This window comes from Pleurodeles waltl, chromosome 8 (genome assembly GCF_031143425.1).
Source record: "Pleurodeles waltl isolate 20211129_DDA chromosome 8, aPleWal1.hap1.20221129, whole genome shotgun sequence".
Classification (NCBI taxonomy): domain Eukaryota; kingdom Metazoa; phylum Chordata; class Amphibia; order Caudata; family Salamandridae; genus Pleurodeles; species Pleurodeles waltl.
The window spans coordinates 1,258,726,009-1,258,741,865 of record NC_090447.1 but is presented as its reverse complement, the minus strand read 5'-3'; the positions used below and the strand labels follow the sequence as shown (position 1 = coordinate 1,258,741,865).

The 15,857-nt window shown below is 46.6% G+C and overlaps 1 protein-coding gene across 3 annotated transcripts in view; it reads right to left on the bottom strand.

Moving 5' to 3' along the window:
* Positions 1-15,857, bottom strand: part of HSPH1 (heat shock protein family H (Hsp110) member 1) — a 571,713-nt gene that overhangs the window by 47,768 nt on the left and 508,088 nt on the right. For 2 of the 3 annotated variants that reach the window (XM_069202180.1, XM_069202181.1), the window contains exon 17: positions 557-718. In XM_069202180.1, coding sequence (XP_069058281.1) covers positions 557-718 — 162 coding nt within the window. Of the gene's footprint in view, positions 1-556; positions 719-2,817; positions 2,955-15,857 lie in introns of all 3 variants that reach the window. The other variant, XR_011194596.1, reaches the window with a different exon arrangement.

Here is a 15,857-nt window from a genome sequence, read left to right as displayed (position 1 = left end):
ACACACGAGGAACAAGTACTGGTAAATGGAAGAATAGTGTGACAGCCAATAGAAACAGAGGAAAAGTAAGTGGCAAACACCAGAACCAATGAAAGCAAGGAAATCAGGAGGCGGAATCTAAGCCCCTTTTAAGATTTATATTAAATAAATTAGAGGCGTGCAGGCGAAATCGAAAAAGGAGGGTGAAAGCTAAATCTGCAAGGGAACAACAAACATAAGAATAGGAAGGAAAGCAATGACTAAGGGTCAGGGAACTGAGCATGACCGGAAAACCATGGAATAATGAGCAAGAGGCAAAAAGCCCACGCTAATACTAGGTTAAAGTACTAGTTGCGAAGCTGTCAGACAGATTGCTACAGCTATCTGTAGTGAAACTGGGGAAATGATTTTGTTAAAAGCAGAAAAAAATACATTGAAAAGAGATATATGATTATAGATCATACAATAATAGGCATCAATAACGGTTCCATCACTTTATCAAGCCATATCCAGATGGTTGGCTACAAATAACTATGCCACCTTGCCAGACATTCGACAAATATTATTGAAAGCATACCTTTGTCTTTGATTTAATTTCCTTTGTGCGCACAACAGGATCATTATGAAGAGGCTGCTTAGACTGGGCGTTAACAGCATTATTCATCCAGTTTATTGTTTCACTGAGACATTTCTCCACTTTCTCCATTTCAAGAACGTCTATGTGGTTGTATGTTTCACTCTGTGCAAAAATAAAAATCAGTATTTCAGAAAGTGTAACAAAACATTATACAAGAACATAAACAAATACCAATACCCTCTCCTTTGTCAGGAGTTTAAGGCTAGCCTTTTCATTACTACACGAAAGGCCAAATATAACAGTGTCTTTTTTTTTTATATCTTTATTGTGTTATCACAGAAACGGTAGTTTGCATACAGTGACAAAGGCACAGGGGAGATGCAGGGCCGGCTCTAGGGTGGAGCGACTGGTGTCACCACATCGGGCATTGCCTTGCGGTGAGGGGGGGCGGGCGGTGGCGGGCGTCATGCTTTGAAGTATATTATAGTTTTAAAGCACTTGCTGCCGCATTCATTGCCTCCAGTAAGTTTTAGGCAGCAATAAAAATGTTAAGTTAGCTGGTGATTAATGGACCTGCTGGAGAGAGATTGGAGTTTTGTCTAAAGGCAGTTTTGATTCTTCATGGAGTTGTGCAGAGGGTTAATATGACAGCTGCAAAGCATGTGTGTACCATGCAGATCACAGAAGTGCATAACATAAATTGTTCAGTGGGTTACTGCTTTTGTCACAGAGATTTTGTTGTTACTTGCAGTTTTTAGGTCAGCACAGTAAGCTATAAACTGTCAAAGAGCTGCATGTTAACTTCAAGGTATAGGTTAGAGCGTTATGAGGTTTCCTCCAGTCTTTTATTATCCTAAAGTTGCAAAAGAGGCTAATTTATGTAGAATGCAATTCTTATTAGTAAAGAACACCATGGCGTTACGTTTTAAATTCTCAGCTTGTGGTTCTCCAGACCACGCAATCTTAAACTGTACTTACTACAAGTATGGATTACATGCAACTCCTAAACCTGTTGTTCTGTCTTATGTAACATTTCCTATACACTGATTAACACATATGTGATTTAATGTGTGTGAGATGTAAAGTGCTCTGACACCCTACACTGGTATGAATGGTGCTACAAAAGAAATATATGTGAGAGTGGTTAGAGACTTGGGGGACTGTTAAAAGGCTGAGGGAATCTGCAGGGAAATAGGTCGGGTGGGGGAGGGCAACAAACTGTTGCGTAGGTCAGGGAGGGGGGCAAGGCAGGGCAACAAACTTTTGCACGGGTTGTCACGAGTGCCAAATACGGTCCTGAGGATATGCATACGGTATTAACTTACATCATACACCATGTCATAAACAAGAGAACATCAGGATCATTGCAATTCCAGTAAGCACCCTCTCACTTGATATGTGAACTCAATAAAGAAAACCCCACTGAACATCTGTAAAAGGAATCAAACAGTATCCACCGGACCTCCCCTCATTTCCAACAGGATTAGTAGATCACATGTTATCCCTCGATCCAATCAACCCGTAGTCTTAAGGGTGTCTCATGGCCCTTTCTGTAGGGCCCCTGAAAAGCCATTATCCTCAGTTAAAGGTACTCTTTACTACATATGCCCTTCTCGGCCAACCCAGTATACTGCGCTGGGGAACGGAGTCTTAGGTGGTGACTCAGAGTTTGCTACATAACTGGAACATATAACAATTAGTCGAGCTGGACTGCATTCAGCTTCTCCAGGTAGACCTCCCACTGCTCCAATAAGTGATACCTCCCATCCTTGCACTGGTCTACTCATATTGCCAGCTCAGCTGATGCCCACCTGGGACACATCTTTCCGTCACAAATGGATGGGCGGAGCCACTGCTGCCTTCCATGACACAGCCATGCACGTTTAGCCAGTACTAGGGCCAAATTCTTAAATACAACTATTTGCCTCATCCACGTGGTCACCACCCCCATGTGGAGCAAGCAGCGCAATGGGTCCTGTGGTATAACGGAGTAACAACTGTAACAGTTTCTTAACATGATTAACACAATGTCTATCCCCTCCCCCCATGACCTATCGCAGCTTGATTTGGAAGTGCAGAGAGGAATGCGCTTATGATTTTACGACGGACTGGAAGGCTGCACTGAGCAATGGTCACTGGTTGAAGTTAATTCAAGCATTCATTACATCACCTTGTGGTTAGGTACATTAGATGCCCAAAGTGCAAAATATATGCTCACACGCGAGTCCCAGGCTCACTGTGTCATACAACTCAAGCTATACCTCAATATCGACAAATGAGTAGGCTGGAACTGGCTTGGGATTGCTTCTTTTCCGTCTGGAGGGGACCTGGCCTATCAGTTTGGTCTGGTATGTTTCAGCTGGAGCAGGACCAAGACTGATTTGCTTATGTCAGGTCTCTGTTGAGAGTAACAGAGTGTTAAAAACAATGTATTAAAATGCAATTCAAGCACTCGCCTTTTTATAATCTTGATATTCGCCGTCGTTTTACAGAGGCTGTGAATTTTCGCTTAACGAAGTGAACCTTGAATTCTAAAACAATCTCAACAATACTGTGAATTTGAACTCGTTAGTTTGAAAATAACACTATTTTCAAGTGTAAAATGTGCAAAAGGCGCTACTGCTTCGATACCAGAAAACTGGGTGTGTTTTACATTGTGTTAAGTCCATACCCTGAAAATCTTGTACAGACTCGGCTCTCCTGGACTCATGTTGGCCACCTATCCTAAATGAGGTTGCACACTTCAGAGTCACAGTCGCACTTTATTTCGGGTGTTTTGTAGTGTGTGAGAGTTCTACTACCACACAAAAATAAGCAGTGTTTTAATGTAGTTCTTGAAATAGGTCTGTATTTTTCAAATACATTTGTTGCAGAGCAAATGATTTCAAACACTATACCAGCAGCTTGTTGACTGATGGGTATGTGTGAATCATGGATATGTGCTCAACTGAAAGGGAAAAGGTACTTACTAGCAATACTTTCACACGAGTTCTCTCAATTCATAAACAGAATAGCTCAGCATATGTGACAGATCACGTTGCACATTTTTAAATATACTTTATGAATCTTTTTTTAAATTTGATAATAGTTTAAATAATAAAATGCATGCCTATGACGAGTAGCAATTCTGAAATGGGTTATTACACTAAACCAGCCAAAGGAACGTGTGACCAGAACACTACAATAATGGATTCTTCAACCTGCCTTGTCGCATCATGTATAGCAACATGGGTAGTCATTTTTTAAGGTAAACTCGACTGAGGACTTATCAAAACCCTGCGAATAGACTGTTGTCAGTGAGATAAGAGAATGAAATTGGATGGTCTGAAAAAAATGAGTGATAGTTTTGCCCAGTAATTGCGTATTTTTATGCAAAGTTTTATAATCAAGAAACGAGCGGAAAAACACCAGTCTGACAAAGCTACAATTACGTTTTTGCAAAGAAAGATGTGACTTATTTTCTGATGTAATTTTTTTTTTTTTTTTTGCTAAACGTGAACTGAAAAAGCTTTTGCAAAAAGCTGGGTTAGAGATGAAGGTAATAACTTCGAGCTTAAAAGGGACGAAACAACAAGCCGATATTTGCAAGCTGTAATTTGTCAACACCGAGTAACATGTTAATTGGGGTAATGGATACTGCACAACATGCATACAGTGATACCTTGATCTTCAATACTGATGAAGAGGACTTCTGGCAGAGCAAGCTGAACCTTTGTCTAGCCTACCGAACAGACGTTTGGTTTTCTCGTTACAGTTCTGAAAGTACGGCAAGCCTTATTTAGAGCGAGTGTTGTATCAAATTGACACATATCTAAGATTTGTGAAAAGCATAAGACGGAGCTGTAGCTCTTATCCATTCTAAGTCATTTCATTTAATAAGCCACTTAGCACCATGTTTCTCAATGCATCAAATGAAAATATTTAGATTTGCCAATCAAGAGAATCGTGTTGCTTCAGATGGCAATGGTATCCTACTGTCTCATTAAGGTCAGTTAAATCCTTCATTATGAAAGACCAGGTAATCCTGGAACTCTGCCCATCCCAGGAATTCCGGCGGGTCTGGTTAACCCACTAAATCCTGTCGGCCACAGAGTTTCAGCAGGAGACTTTGGCAGCTGAGATCTCTGGTAACTAGACAGATCCGTGGTGTTCCTGCAGACTTCACGATTGCGATGTGGCCGGGAACATTTACGTCACTGGTTTCACTTGATTTAAAAAAAAAAAAAGGACTTTTTTATAAGCTTTTACTGAATTTGAGTAAGTGGCGGGCTACAAAATTAATGGGTCTAAAACCTGAAGAATGGCATTGATCCGTAAAAAGGGTGCATGCCCTACCTCTATTTTTAGATGAAGGAGTATTAAAGTGCCCCGAAAGAATGTTACTTACCTTCAGTAGCGCACTTTATGATTGATAATCTCCGTGCAGTTTCCGCCCCTTGTGAATCTCCCCAAGCACTAGACTGGGTCTGGAAACTCCAGGATTAGCTCCTGCACGTTGTAAAGGGCACCATCAGCCTCTGCTACGATCCTGTCCGGCCTCCAGACATGAGCAAGGAGGGACATATAAGCACTATACTTGCACGCAGACATTTGGTAACTTATTGGTCTTTTCTGCTCCCTCAGTTGCGTAATTCGCTGGCAGAATTGAAAGAAACACACCTGCCAGTGTGCAAATATATTTTGGAGCCTAATTAACTCTTGAAGATGGGGTTAGTCAAAATATCCACCAAAGGTAAGTAATTTGTTTTTGCAACACATACTTATCACTGTAAGTCCTCACATTATGAATCAAAACCATTGCAATGCCCCCTCTAAAATGGTGGCTCTGAGAAGTGGACTGTACGCTGCTGCTGGAATGAGCTTTCGGTGAAAGTATAGACGGATGCCTGCATGGCTGCCTGGTAGATGTCCAAACCTTATGTGACCTTTGCCTTGAAGGGATGAGTCCCAAGGCCCTCGTCAGATTCTTTCTGGCCAAGGAATAACACTTCGAGGCAAAAGATGATCCAATAATTTAATGTTCAATCTCAAACAGTCATTCCTTTCTTAGCACCGTCAAATTGAAGAGTTCATCATCCACTTGATACTCACAAATCCATTCATTGTGGAAGGTAAGTTCCACTGTGGATCCAACCAGTGTAGTTTCTCCTCTGCTTAAAGGGATGTGGCTGAGAGAAAAACACAGGAAGTGTGAAAGACAGCCCTACATCACCGGGTGATAACGACTTTTGAAAGACAGGATGTACGAATACTAAGCAGCAGCTTGTCTGGGAATAAGATTGTGTACAGATGCTGGACAACAGCCTCTAGCTCACCAACGCGCAGTGAAGAAGTGACTGCAATGAGAAACACCTTCTTCAAAGTTACGAGAGTCAAGATAGATATAAGCAAAAGCTCGAAAGGAGCAGTCATCAGGAAAGTGAGGATTAAAGTACAAGTTTCTTACCTTCGGTAACAAAATATCTGGTAGAGACATATTCTAGTTGCAGATTCCTTACCTTAGAATTTTCCCCCAGGCGTCAGACTGGATCCAGAGATTTTTCTTCGAGCAATACCCTTGCACGTCGGTAGGCGGCGTCGGTCGACTCCGCAGGCGTCGTATGCGTCATGGTCGCCGTGATTACATCGGGAGTAGTACATGGACACTGCCCTCGCACAGTGACGTCGGTTTCTTTTAACGACTTTCCACCCCAGAGCGCAGAGCCGCTAGGAACACAGATTGGTGCGCCAGAGCTAAGGACCTGAAAGGGGGGGATCCCTGTCCCTAGAAATCAGTTTGCAAGCGGGGAGGATGGGTGGGCGGTAAGGAATCTGCAACTAGAATATGTCTCTACCAGATATTTTGTTACCGAAGGTAAGTAACTTGTACATCTGATAGAGACTTCTAGTTGCAGATTCTTTACCTTAGAATATATACCCAAGGAATGCCATCCTCGGTGGTGGGCTGCGAACTAAGATCATATTAGAAAGTCCTGCAGGACCGAACGACCAAAGTAGCCGTCCCGACGGACCGGACTATCCAGACAGTAATGCTTGGCAAACGTGTGCAGGGATGCCCACGTAGCTGCCTGACAGATATCCAGGACAGGAACTCCGCGTGCTAACGCAGTGGATGCAGCAGTGGCCCTAGTAGAATGAGCCCGCAAGCCGTCAGGAGGTTGCTTTTTTGCCAAAGCGTAGCACATTTTGATGCAAAGAAGCACCCATCGAGCGATGGTACGCTTCTGCACCGCCTTCCCTTTCTTCGCACCCACACAGCCAACAAAGAGTTGATCGTCCACCCGGAAGTCTTTAGTACAATTGAGATAGAACGCCAACGCACTTTTTTGGGTCCAGACGGTGGAGTCTCTCCTCCTCATGGGAAGGATGTGGGGCTGCATAGAAGGTAGGAAAAATGATGGACTGGCCTACATGAAATGGTGTAACCACCTTAGGAAGGAAGGAAGATCTAGTGCGTAACACCACTTTGTCAGGGTGCACAGACAAGTATGGAGGCTTTGAAGAAAAGGCCTGAAGCTCACTCACCCTGCGAGCGATGAGAAAAACAGTTTTGAATGTGAGGAGCCGCAACGGACAATTATGCATTGGCTCAAAGGGGGTACACATCAAGTAAGTAAGTACAAGATTAAGATCCCACTAAGGCACGATGAAGGGAGTGGGAGGAAATAAGTGGGTGAGCCCCATGAAGAACCTACTCACAAGAGGAGATTTAATGAGTGAGGGCTGATCAGGAAGCCTAAGAAATGCGGAAATGGCAGACAGATACCCCTTAAGGGTGCCCAATGCAGAGCCCTGCTGAGCTAAAGAAAGAATGAACAGAAGAACCTCTGAAAGAGGGACAGAAAGGGGGTCAACAGATTTGTTGGTGCACCATGCCACAAATATATTCCAACGACAGGCGTATACAGTTTTAGTCGATGGATGCCTGGCTGCCAAGATAACATTGCAGACTTCGGGTGGAAGGGAAAATGCCGACAACTGTTGCCGCTCAATCTCCACGCATGAAGGCGGAGGTTGGACAGGTTCGGGTGGAGGACCGTCCCCTGCTGCTGTGACAGAAGATCCGCCCAAAGAGGCAGTCTGAGTGGAGGATCAATGGACATGCTCAATAGCTCTGGTTACCACACTCTTCGAGCCCAGTCCGGAGCCACCAAGATGACTTGGGCACAGTCGTTCTTGATAACTCTGGGCAGAAGAGGGATAGGTGGGAGGGCGTAAAGGAGGCCTGAGTTCCACTCGAGACGAAAAGCGTCTCAGAGCGAGTGCCGCCTTGGAAACGCCAACGCGCAAAATAGCTGACATTGCGCGTTCTCTGCGGAGGTGAACAAGTCTAACCAAGGTTCTACCCACTTGAGAAAGAGACCTTGTGCCACCTCAAGATGGAGACGCCATTCGTGATCAACAGTGCGTCGGCGGCTGAGTTCGTCGGCTCTGGCGTTGAGAGAGCCCGCCAGATGTTGAACCATTAGGGTAATGCCCTGATGTTCCAGCCATGTCCAGAGGCGTAGTGCCTCCTGACAAGAGGTCCAGGACCCTACCCCGCCTTGTTTGTTGGAGTACCACATGGCGGTTGTGTTGTTAGTGAACACCTGCACTACTTTCCCTTTGAGAGAGGGAAGGAATGCTTTGAACGCAAGTCTGATCGCTCGGAGCTCCAGCATATTTATGTGGAGTCCCGACTCCGCCTGACACCAGAGGCCTCTGATCTCCGCCTCTCCCACGTGGCCGCACCAACCGAGAAGCAACGCATCTGTCACTATAGAGAGATCTGGTTGGGGAAGGGAGAGGGATCTGCCATTGACCCAATTGGGATTCGAAAGCCACCACTGCAGATCTTGCAATCCCCTTCAAGATCTGGACCATGTCAGAGAGATTCCCCTGATGCCGCAACCACTGGAATTTCAGCTCCCACTGCAGAGCCCGCATATGCCATTTGGCATGATTTACCAGCAGGATGCAGGAGGCCCAGCAGTCTCAGTCATTCTCACTGAAATCCAGGAAAGATGCTGAAACATTAGTATTACAGCCTTAATATCCTGGACTGGTTGCTCTCGCAGTCCCCTCTGAGATCTGGACCATGTCGGAGAGATTCCCCTGATGCTGCGCCCACTGGAACTTCAAGTCCCACTGTAGAGCCCGCATATGCCACCTGGCATGTGCTACTAGCAGGATGCAGGAGGCCAACAGGCCCAGCAGCCTCAGAGTTTGTCTCACCGAAACCCAAGACCAAGGCTGAAAGATCGGAATCATAGCCTGAATGTCTCCGACTCGCTTTTTGGGAGGATAAGCCAGAAACAGCACTGTGTCCAGAACAGCTCTGATGAAAGGGAGCGTCTGAGAGGGAGGAAGGTGTGACTTCGGCACGTTGATAGTGAACCGCAGCTGGTGCAGGAGGTCAGCCGTAGTCTGAAGGTGGGAGACCACTGTCGGGGGCGAAGGCGCCTTCAACAGCCAGTCGTCTAGGTAGGGGAAGACTGAGACCGCGAACCTGCACAGAGGAGCTGCAACCACCGCCATCACTTTCGTGAACACCCGAGGGGCACTGGTAAGGCTGAAAGGGAGCACGCTAAGCTGAAAGTGCCCGTCACCTACCACGAATCGTAGATAACGTCTGTGGGCAGGCAGGATGGGGATGTGGAAATAAGCGTCCTGCAAGTCCCACGCTACCATCCAGTCTCCTGGGTCCTAGGCAGTCAGAACCTGAGCCAGGGTGAGCATTTTGAACTTCTTGAGGAAGTAGTTTAGGTCCCGAAGATCTAGGATAGGGCGCAAGCCTTTGTCCTTCTTTGGTATCAGAAAGTAGTGGGAATAACAACCACGACCTACTTTTGGCACAGGGAACCGTTCTATAGCTCCCTTGGCGAAGAGAGCCGCGACTTCCTGGCGGAAAAGCACCAAATGATCCTCCGAAAGGTGATGGAAGGATGGTGGCATGTGTGGTGGTGCAGATTCAAAAGGGAGGGAGTAGCCCTTCTGAATTATTTGCAAAACCCACCCGTCTGTGGTTATATGTTCCCAGTGGAGCAGGTGATGGCGGATTCTGCCACCAACTGGGCGGGAGTGAGGGGACGGTTTAGGAAGGTTTGGAGGCTGGTGCGGTGGCAGAGGTGGCCACGTGGGATTCCGCGCCCCCGGCCACGCATAGGCTGTCCAGAGTGCATGGCCCGGTGGCTGGGTTGAGGATGCTACAGTGCGCCCCTTCCGTGGCCACGAAAAGGACAAAAAGCGGACTGTGGGGGGCATGTGGCGGAAGAAAGGCCAAGGGACCGAGCCATAGCCCGGGAATCCTTGAACCTCTCCAAGGCTGAGTCTGCTTCGTCTCCGAAGAGACAGGTGCCATCAAAAGGCATATCCATGAGTGACTGTTGGACATCCCCCGAGAAGCACGTAACCAGGCATGGTGCCGTAAGGGCACTGTCGTTGCAACCGACCTACCCAGAGAGTCGGTCATATCCAGCCCACAACGGATCGTGAACTTTGCCGCGTCTCTCCCATCTTTGACTGCTTGGGAGACGATAGCACGGGCCTCCTCCGGTATCTGCGGCAGGACTTGCGCAACCGTATCCCCCAGTGAGTGGGAATAATGGGTGTTCATAGACCGCAGCTCAAGGCTGGAGGAAGAAAACAACTTCTTACCAAATTGTTCCAGTCTTTTGGATTCCCTATCCGGGGGTGCCGAAGGGAACGCGCCAGAAGAAGAGGACGCCTGGAATACAAGACTCTCAGACGTAGGATGTTGGGACAGGAACTTTGGGTCGTTCGGTGCAGGCCGATGGCGGCGAGCGATAGTCCTGTTCACAGGAGCCTGTGTTGGGTTTGGACCATGTACCCAAAAAGACATCAGTGAGGGCCTCATTAAATGGGAGAAGGGGTTCAGACATAGAAGCCCCAGGCTGAAGCACCTCCGTCAGGAGATTAGACCTGACTTCAACAGTAGGTAGCTCAAGGCCAGGGACCTCAGCTGCCCTACCAACCACCATACTATAGGTAGCTCCCTCCGCCGTAGCCACGGTAGTAGGAGAGGCATGCCAGCGTCCGGATTAGTATCCAGACCACTGGCTTCGCCCAAGTCCTGTGCCCAGTCCATAGTAGGGTCTTCGTGGTATTCATAAGGGTCCAGGGACCCCTCCATTTCCTCCCCGTTATCATACCTATAGGAAAATGGGTCCACCGAAGCCGATGGCGGAGTCGGCAGACGCCTCCACGACTCAAGTTGTTGGGAATGAGAATTGGGTCGACAGTGGGCACTACCGACATCGGGAGCGTCGATAAACGACTCGGCGCCAGGGAAGGTCTCAATTATGCGACCAACGTGGGTGCGGATCCGCACACGGATGCGGAGGCAACCTCGGTGGCGGAACCCGAAGGCCCCTCAGCGAAGCCCCTTGGGCCCGAAGGCGCCTATCGGGGTCGGCACGCCCAAAGATGAGGGGCATGGCCTCGTAGAGCTCCGAGTTGGGGCAGGGGTCGCTCCGGCCCCGAGAAACTCTGGAAGCGCGGAGTCGACCCAGACATAGGCTCAGAGGACAGAGATCAAGTGCGTGGACGCTCGTCCCGTGTCGGGACTTTGACTTCTTACCTGGACCTGAGAACTTCAAAGAAGACGAGTGGTGATAGCTCCACGACCGATCTCGTGACCTTCCTCTAAGCGAGACCGGGACCTACGCGGAGTCAAGTGCCGGGCCGCCATTAGCTTTAGGGACCGCTCCCTCAAAGCCTTTGGATGCATTGCCTGACACTCGGAGAACGACTCCGACGGGTCGTGGTCGCGCTTGAGGCACCACAGGCAAACACAATGAGGATCTATCACCGACATCATGCGGTGGCAGTCCTCGCATGGCTTGAACCCGGTCTACGGGGACATCCTCGATGACAAAACAATTGAATTCAGCCAAAAAAATAGCCGAGGGTAACTCTCTCTCGGATCAGCGTGTGGTGCGGAAAGAAAAGAACTGACGTCACTGCGCGAGGGCGGTGTCTATGTACTACTCCCGACGTCATCACGGCGACCACGACGCCTACGAAGTCGACCGACGCCACCTACCGACATGCAAGGGTATTGCTAGAAGAAAAATCTCCGGATCCAGTCTGACGCCTGGGGGAAAATTCTAAGGTAAGGAATCTGCAACTAGAATTCTCTATCAGATTAGTTAGTCAGGTGCACTACCATCTGGAAAATGCCACACTGCAGATCCCAATGCCACAAGTGTAAGAGCTGCCATCACATAGTCCATGAACCCACACTACCCTACCTGCTGAAGTATTGATTGGAGGTGGTGGTGTATAAAAGGATTTTAACAACTCTCCAAGATGGAGGAAAATAAGGCCCTTTTGGCAAAGACCATTTGCCTGCATCATCATAAAGGTGCAAGTTTGTTTTTCTGATGTGTACTGCAAATCTTACACAGACATTTCCTCAGCCCAACAAGGTGTTTTCAACAATAGCAGCCTGCAACTAAGGTGGAATGAAGTGACAACTCAGACACTACATCACCAGTGGATGTCCGGGAACACAAAATAGAGAATCTCCATGAGCCAAATGCCTCCACTGATGCCAAAACCATTGCTTCCTGATGCATCAGTGAACTGACAATCAGCCAGCTAGTAAGCGGCACCAACAAGACGCACAAGGCCATCAAGCCAGGCATGAAAATAATCAGCAGAATGGTGTTTGGCTTCAGAGCAAGAATCATCAAACGTGTATCCAGAATATCAGTTTTTCTGGGACAGAGCAAAAAAACATACAGGTTTTGACTAGAATCACTCTGATGTAAGTCATTCTCTGCGTTGAGGTAAGGTGGGAAATCTGTTGATTAATGGATAAGACTAGTCAATGAAGCACGGTCAGGGTACTTTTTAAATTGTCTAAGTCCAGTACAAGAAACTTTACTTTTGTCAGCTAATTGTGCAAGCCTAGAAATACATGAATTCTTGACTGCCTGCGGGAGGCAGGCAACACAGATAGCTCTTTGGCGAAAGCTAGTTAAGCGGTCAAAAGACCATTAGAGAGTACCACAAACTCGTGGGGCTGTAACCCACTGTGAAGCAAAGGTAAAGCTCGTCATTTGGTGGGTATGATATGGAGTCCAGGAACACAATCAAATCTTGCCCATTAAGGGCCGGAAGGACCCGACCCAGGCAGACCATTTCAAATCTGTTCTAATTTACCATGAAATTCAGGACTTTCAGAACCATAATGAACCACAGACCACGTTCTCCTTGAATGGTTAAAAAACCTGTGATTTTCACCTCCAAGACACCACTTCTGTGGCCCCTTCCCGCAACAAGGAGAGATCTTCTAACTTCAAGAACAAGGCATGGATCTGGGAGCACTTTCTCGTGGGAGGTGGACGATCGAGAGAAGACAGAAAGGTCTTAGCCCTTGCAGACAAGCTGAAATACAGAGCAAGATATCATAATGGACTCACAGTTGCCCAGAAAATTGACTCTTTCCCAGACCAGAACAGTTAAGAGTTGACAAATTAATGTGGTTTTGAAGCAGCTGAAGATGGAATTTAAGAAGGAGTACCCAAAGATAGGGGACATCTCCTTCAGCAGATTTTTTTCATGGTCACCAACGTCTGAGGAGCCAAGTCAGTCTGCTAAGTATCTGCTTCTCTATGCCTAAATTACAAGTTAGGCATATGTGATGCATCTGAATTCAAACCAAAAAGTTCCACCAATTGTGCAAACCTCAAGCCCTGGGTGAAAAGCAAGCAAAGGGCTATTCCTCAACAGATGCTTCTTCCTTCTCTCTAGCCACTTAAATTTCTAGAGACTTCAAGGACTAAGATGGCACCAAAATCGACTCTGAGAATGATGTCAGAATCACCACTGAAGATAATCAAGTTCAAAGTGCTGGCTTCTGTGAAAATGACACAGACTGAAGACTTTGGAGGCACAGAGCCCATCAATGTGTGGGTAAGAATTGCTAAGCATAGTGCCTGTCCCACCCCTAAAAGCCAAAAGTGGCAGTTTGTCTGTGTCCCAACATGTCAGAAATAATTTTGTTTTCCACTTAATGACAGCTTACACATGTAGGTGCAGGGGTAATAAGGTGAAGAATTGCAGCCTTGCCCCAGGTACCAGCAGCAGATGTCATGGGGATTTGGCGCAGCCATCTTCTTTTGACAGGTCAGGACTTGAACTCCAAGATCCTGGTTGATGTTGAACATTGAGGAAGCCAGTGAACACAAAGTGCACCAGACCTATGCTGGCACTTTGTAGAGAAACAGAACTGATGCCTGTGAGGCTGGTGCCATTTTTTGGGATGGCATTGCCACTTTCTGGAACAGTGGAGCTGTGGCTGGATGCACATGTTGCCAAATGGCACTGGTGGTAATGAACATTTTCTGCACCCACTCTTGCCACCTTTTCAGGACACTTTGCATTAGGAAACAGACTGAGGTTTGTATCTCCTGCTTTCTCTATTAATTTTACATCTTTATTCTCTCTCATATCCGCAGATGTCAAATAAATATGCAGCTAAGGAGATGGTCTGAGGGGCCCAGCCATTGGTGGCAACAAATCTCAAATGGGTCAAGCAGTGGTTCTGGGGAGTATGTATAGCTTCACACATGCCAGGAAGAGGGACCATAGAATGAAAACTTCCAAATTGTGAAGGGGGCAACTTAGCATAGATATCCTGTATCATTCCTAGAGACATCTAGGGACCTTTACCAGTAAGGGGTCTGGATGAACTTTCAGTACATCTGTAGCATGGGTGTTCTCAATATGAAGGCTATTAATCGTGAAACCTTTCTACCTCATACACCTTATAATCTTTTGACTCTTCATCATAAGGCAGACAAAACATATGTTCAATTCTTATAGTCCCAAGACTTAGTTTTACCCAAAATGCCGTCTTTCATTCATTTCTAATCATCTTGACTAGGAAAATGTTTGAGAATCTGTGCTGGAGGCATGGGTATAAGCTTCGAAGGTGAAAAGTGTGGTTAAGTTATGTGGGCATGTTGCTGTAGACGGATGTATTAAGGGATGGGTAGAGATAGCAGCACTTGAGAAACAATGGTGAAAGCTGCTCCTGTCATTCGTGAGGGAATTATCAATGAGCAATCACCAGAATGTTTACTGCTTGCAGTTTCTTTCTCGTCAAAGCACCTAATGATAAGCGTATAATAGAATAGCACGCCCATCCCATAACCTGCGGAGGAGCAGATAGAGTAATCAGTGAATTTTCTCTCAAGCAAAAAGGTTTCTAAGAGAAGCGTGTCCTACTTGAGGATCTGCCCTAGCATCAGAGTCTAGGCAATAGTGTTTAGTAAAGGTGTGAACTGATCTCCAAGTCGCAGCTTTACAAATTTCTGCTAATGGAACATTCTGCAATAGAGCAGTGGTAGCCGACTTGCCTCTGGTGGAATGTGGTTTAGGTTTACCCTGTAAGGTTTTCTTAGCTAGTTGATAGCAAAATAAAATAGAGGAGACTATCCATCTCGCTATTGATTGCTTGGAGGTGGCTAAGCCAGTACGGAAAGAACCATAATTAAAAAAAAGTTGTGAAGTTCTCCGTAGGGGATTGGTCTTAGCTAGATAAAACTTCAACACTCTCTTAACATCTAGAGAATGGAGAGCCCTCTCTGCTGGAGTGGAAGGGTCTGGAAAGAAAGTGGGTAGGGAAATCGACTGGTTAATGTGGAAGTCGAATATGACCTTGGGTAGAAATTTAGGATGTGTTCGTAGGACTACATTAGATGAATTAAATATTGTGTAGGGCTCGTGGGCACAGAGGGCCTGGATTGCGCTGACCCTTGCTGTTGAAGTGATTGCCACGAGAAAGGCAGTCTTCCAAGTGAGGTGTTGGAGGGATGCCTTGTGTATGGGTTCGAATGGGTGTTGCATTAGACGTGAAAGGACCACATTAAGTTCCCATGGCGGTGAAGGGCGCCTAACTGGAGGAAAGACCTTCTTTAACCCCTCTAGAAAATCTTTGATCACTGGAATTCTGAAGAAAGAGGTTTGCAAAGGAGTCTTCCTATAAGCAGTTAAGGCTGCCAAATGAACTTTTATTGAAGAAAGTTGCAGGCCCGATCGTGCCAATTGTAACAAGTAAGGGAGGATAACATCTTCCTTGCAAGATGTAGGATCTATCCCCTTAGAGGAACACCAGATGCAGAATCTTTTCCACTTAAAGGTGTATGCTGAATGAGTAGACGGCCGCTTCGCCTCTTTTAAGATGTCCATACAATCCTGTGGCAGGTTTAGGTGACCATACTGGACTAGCTCAGGAGCCATGCTGCCAAATTCAATGAGGAGAGATTGGGATGCCTCATTTGTCCGCCGA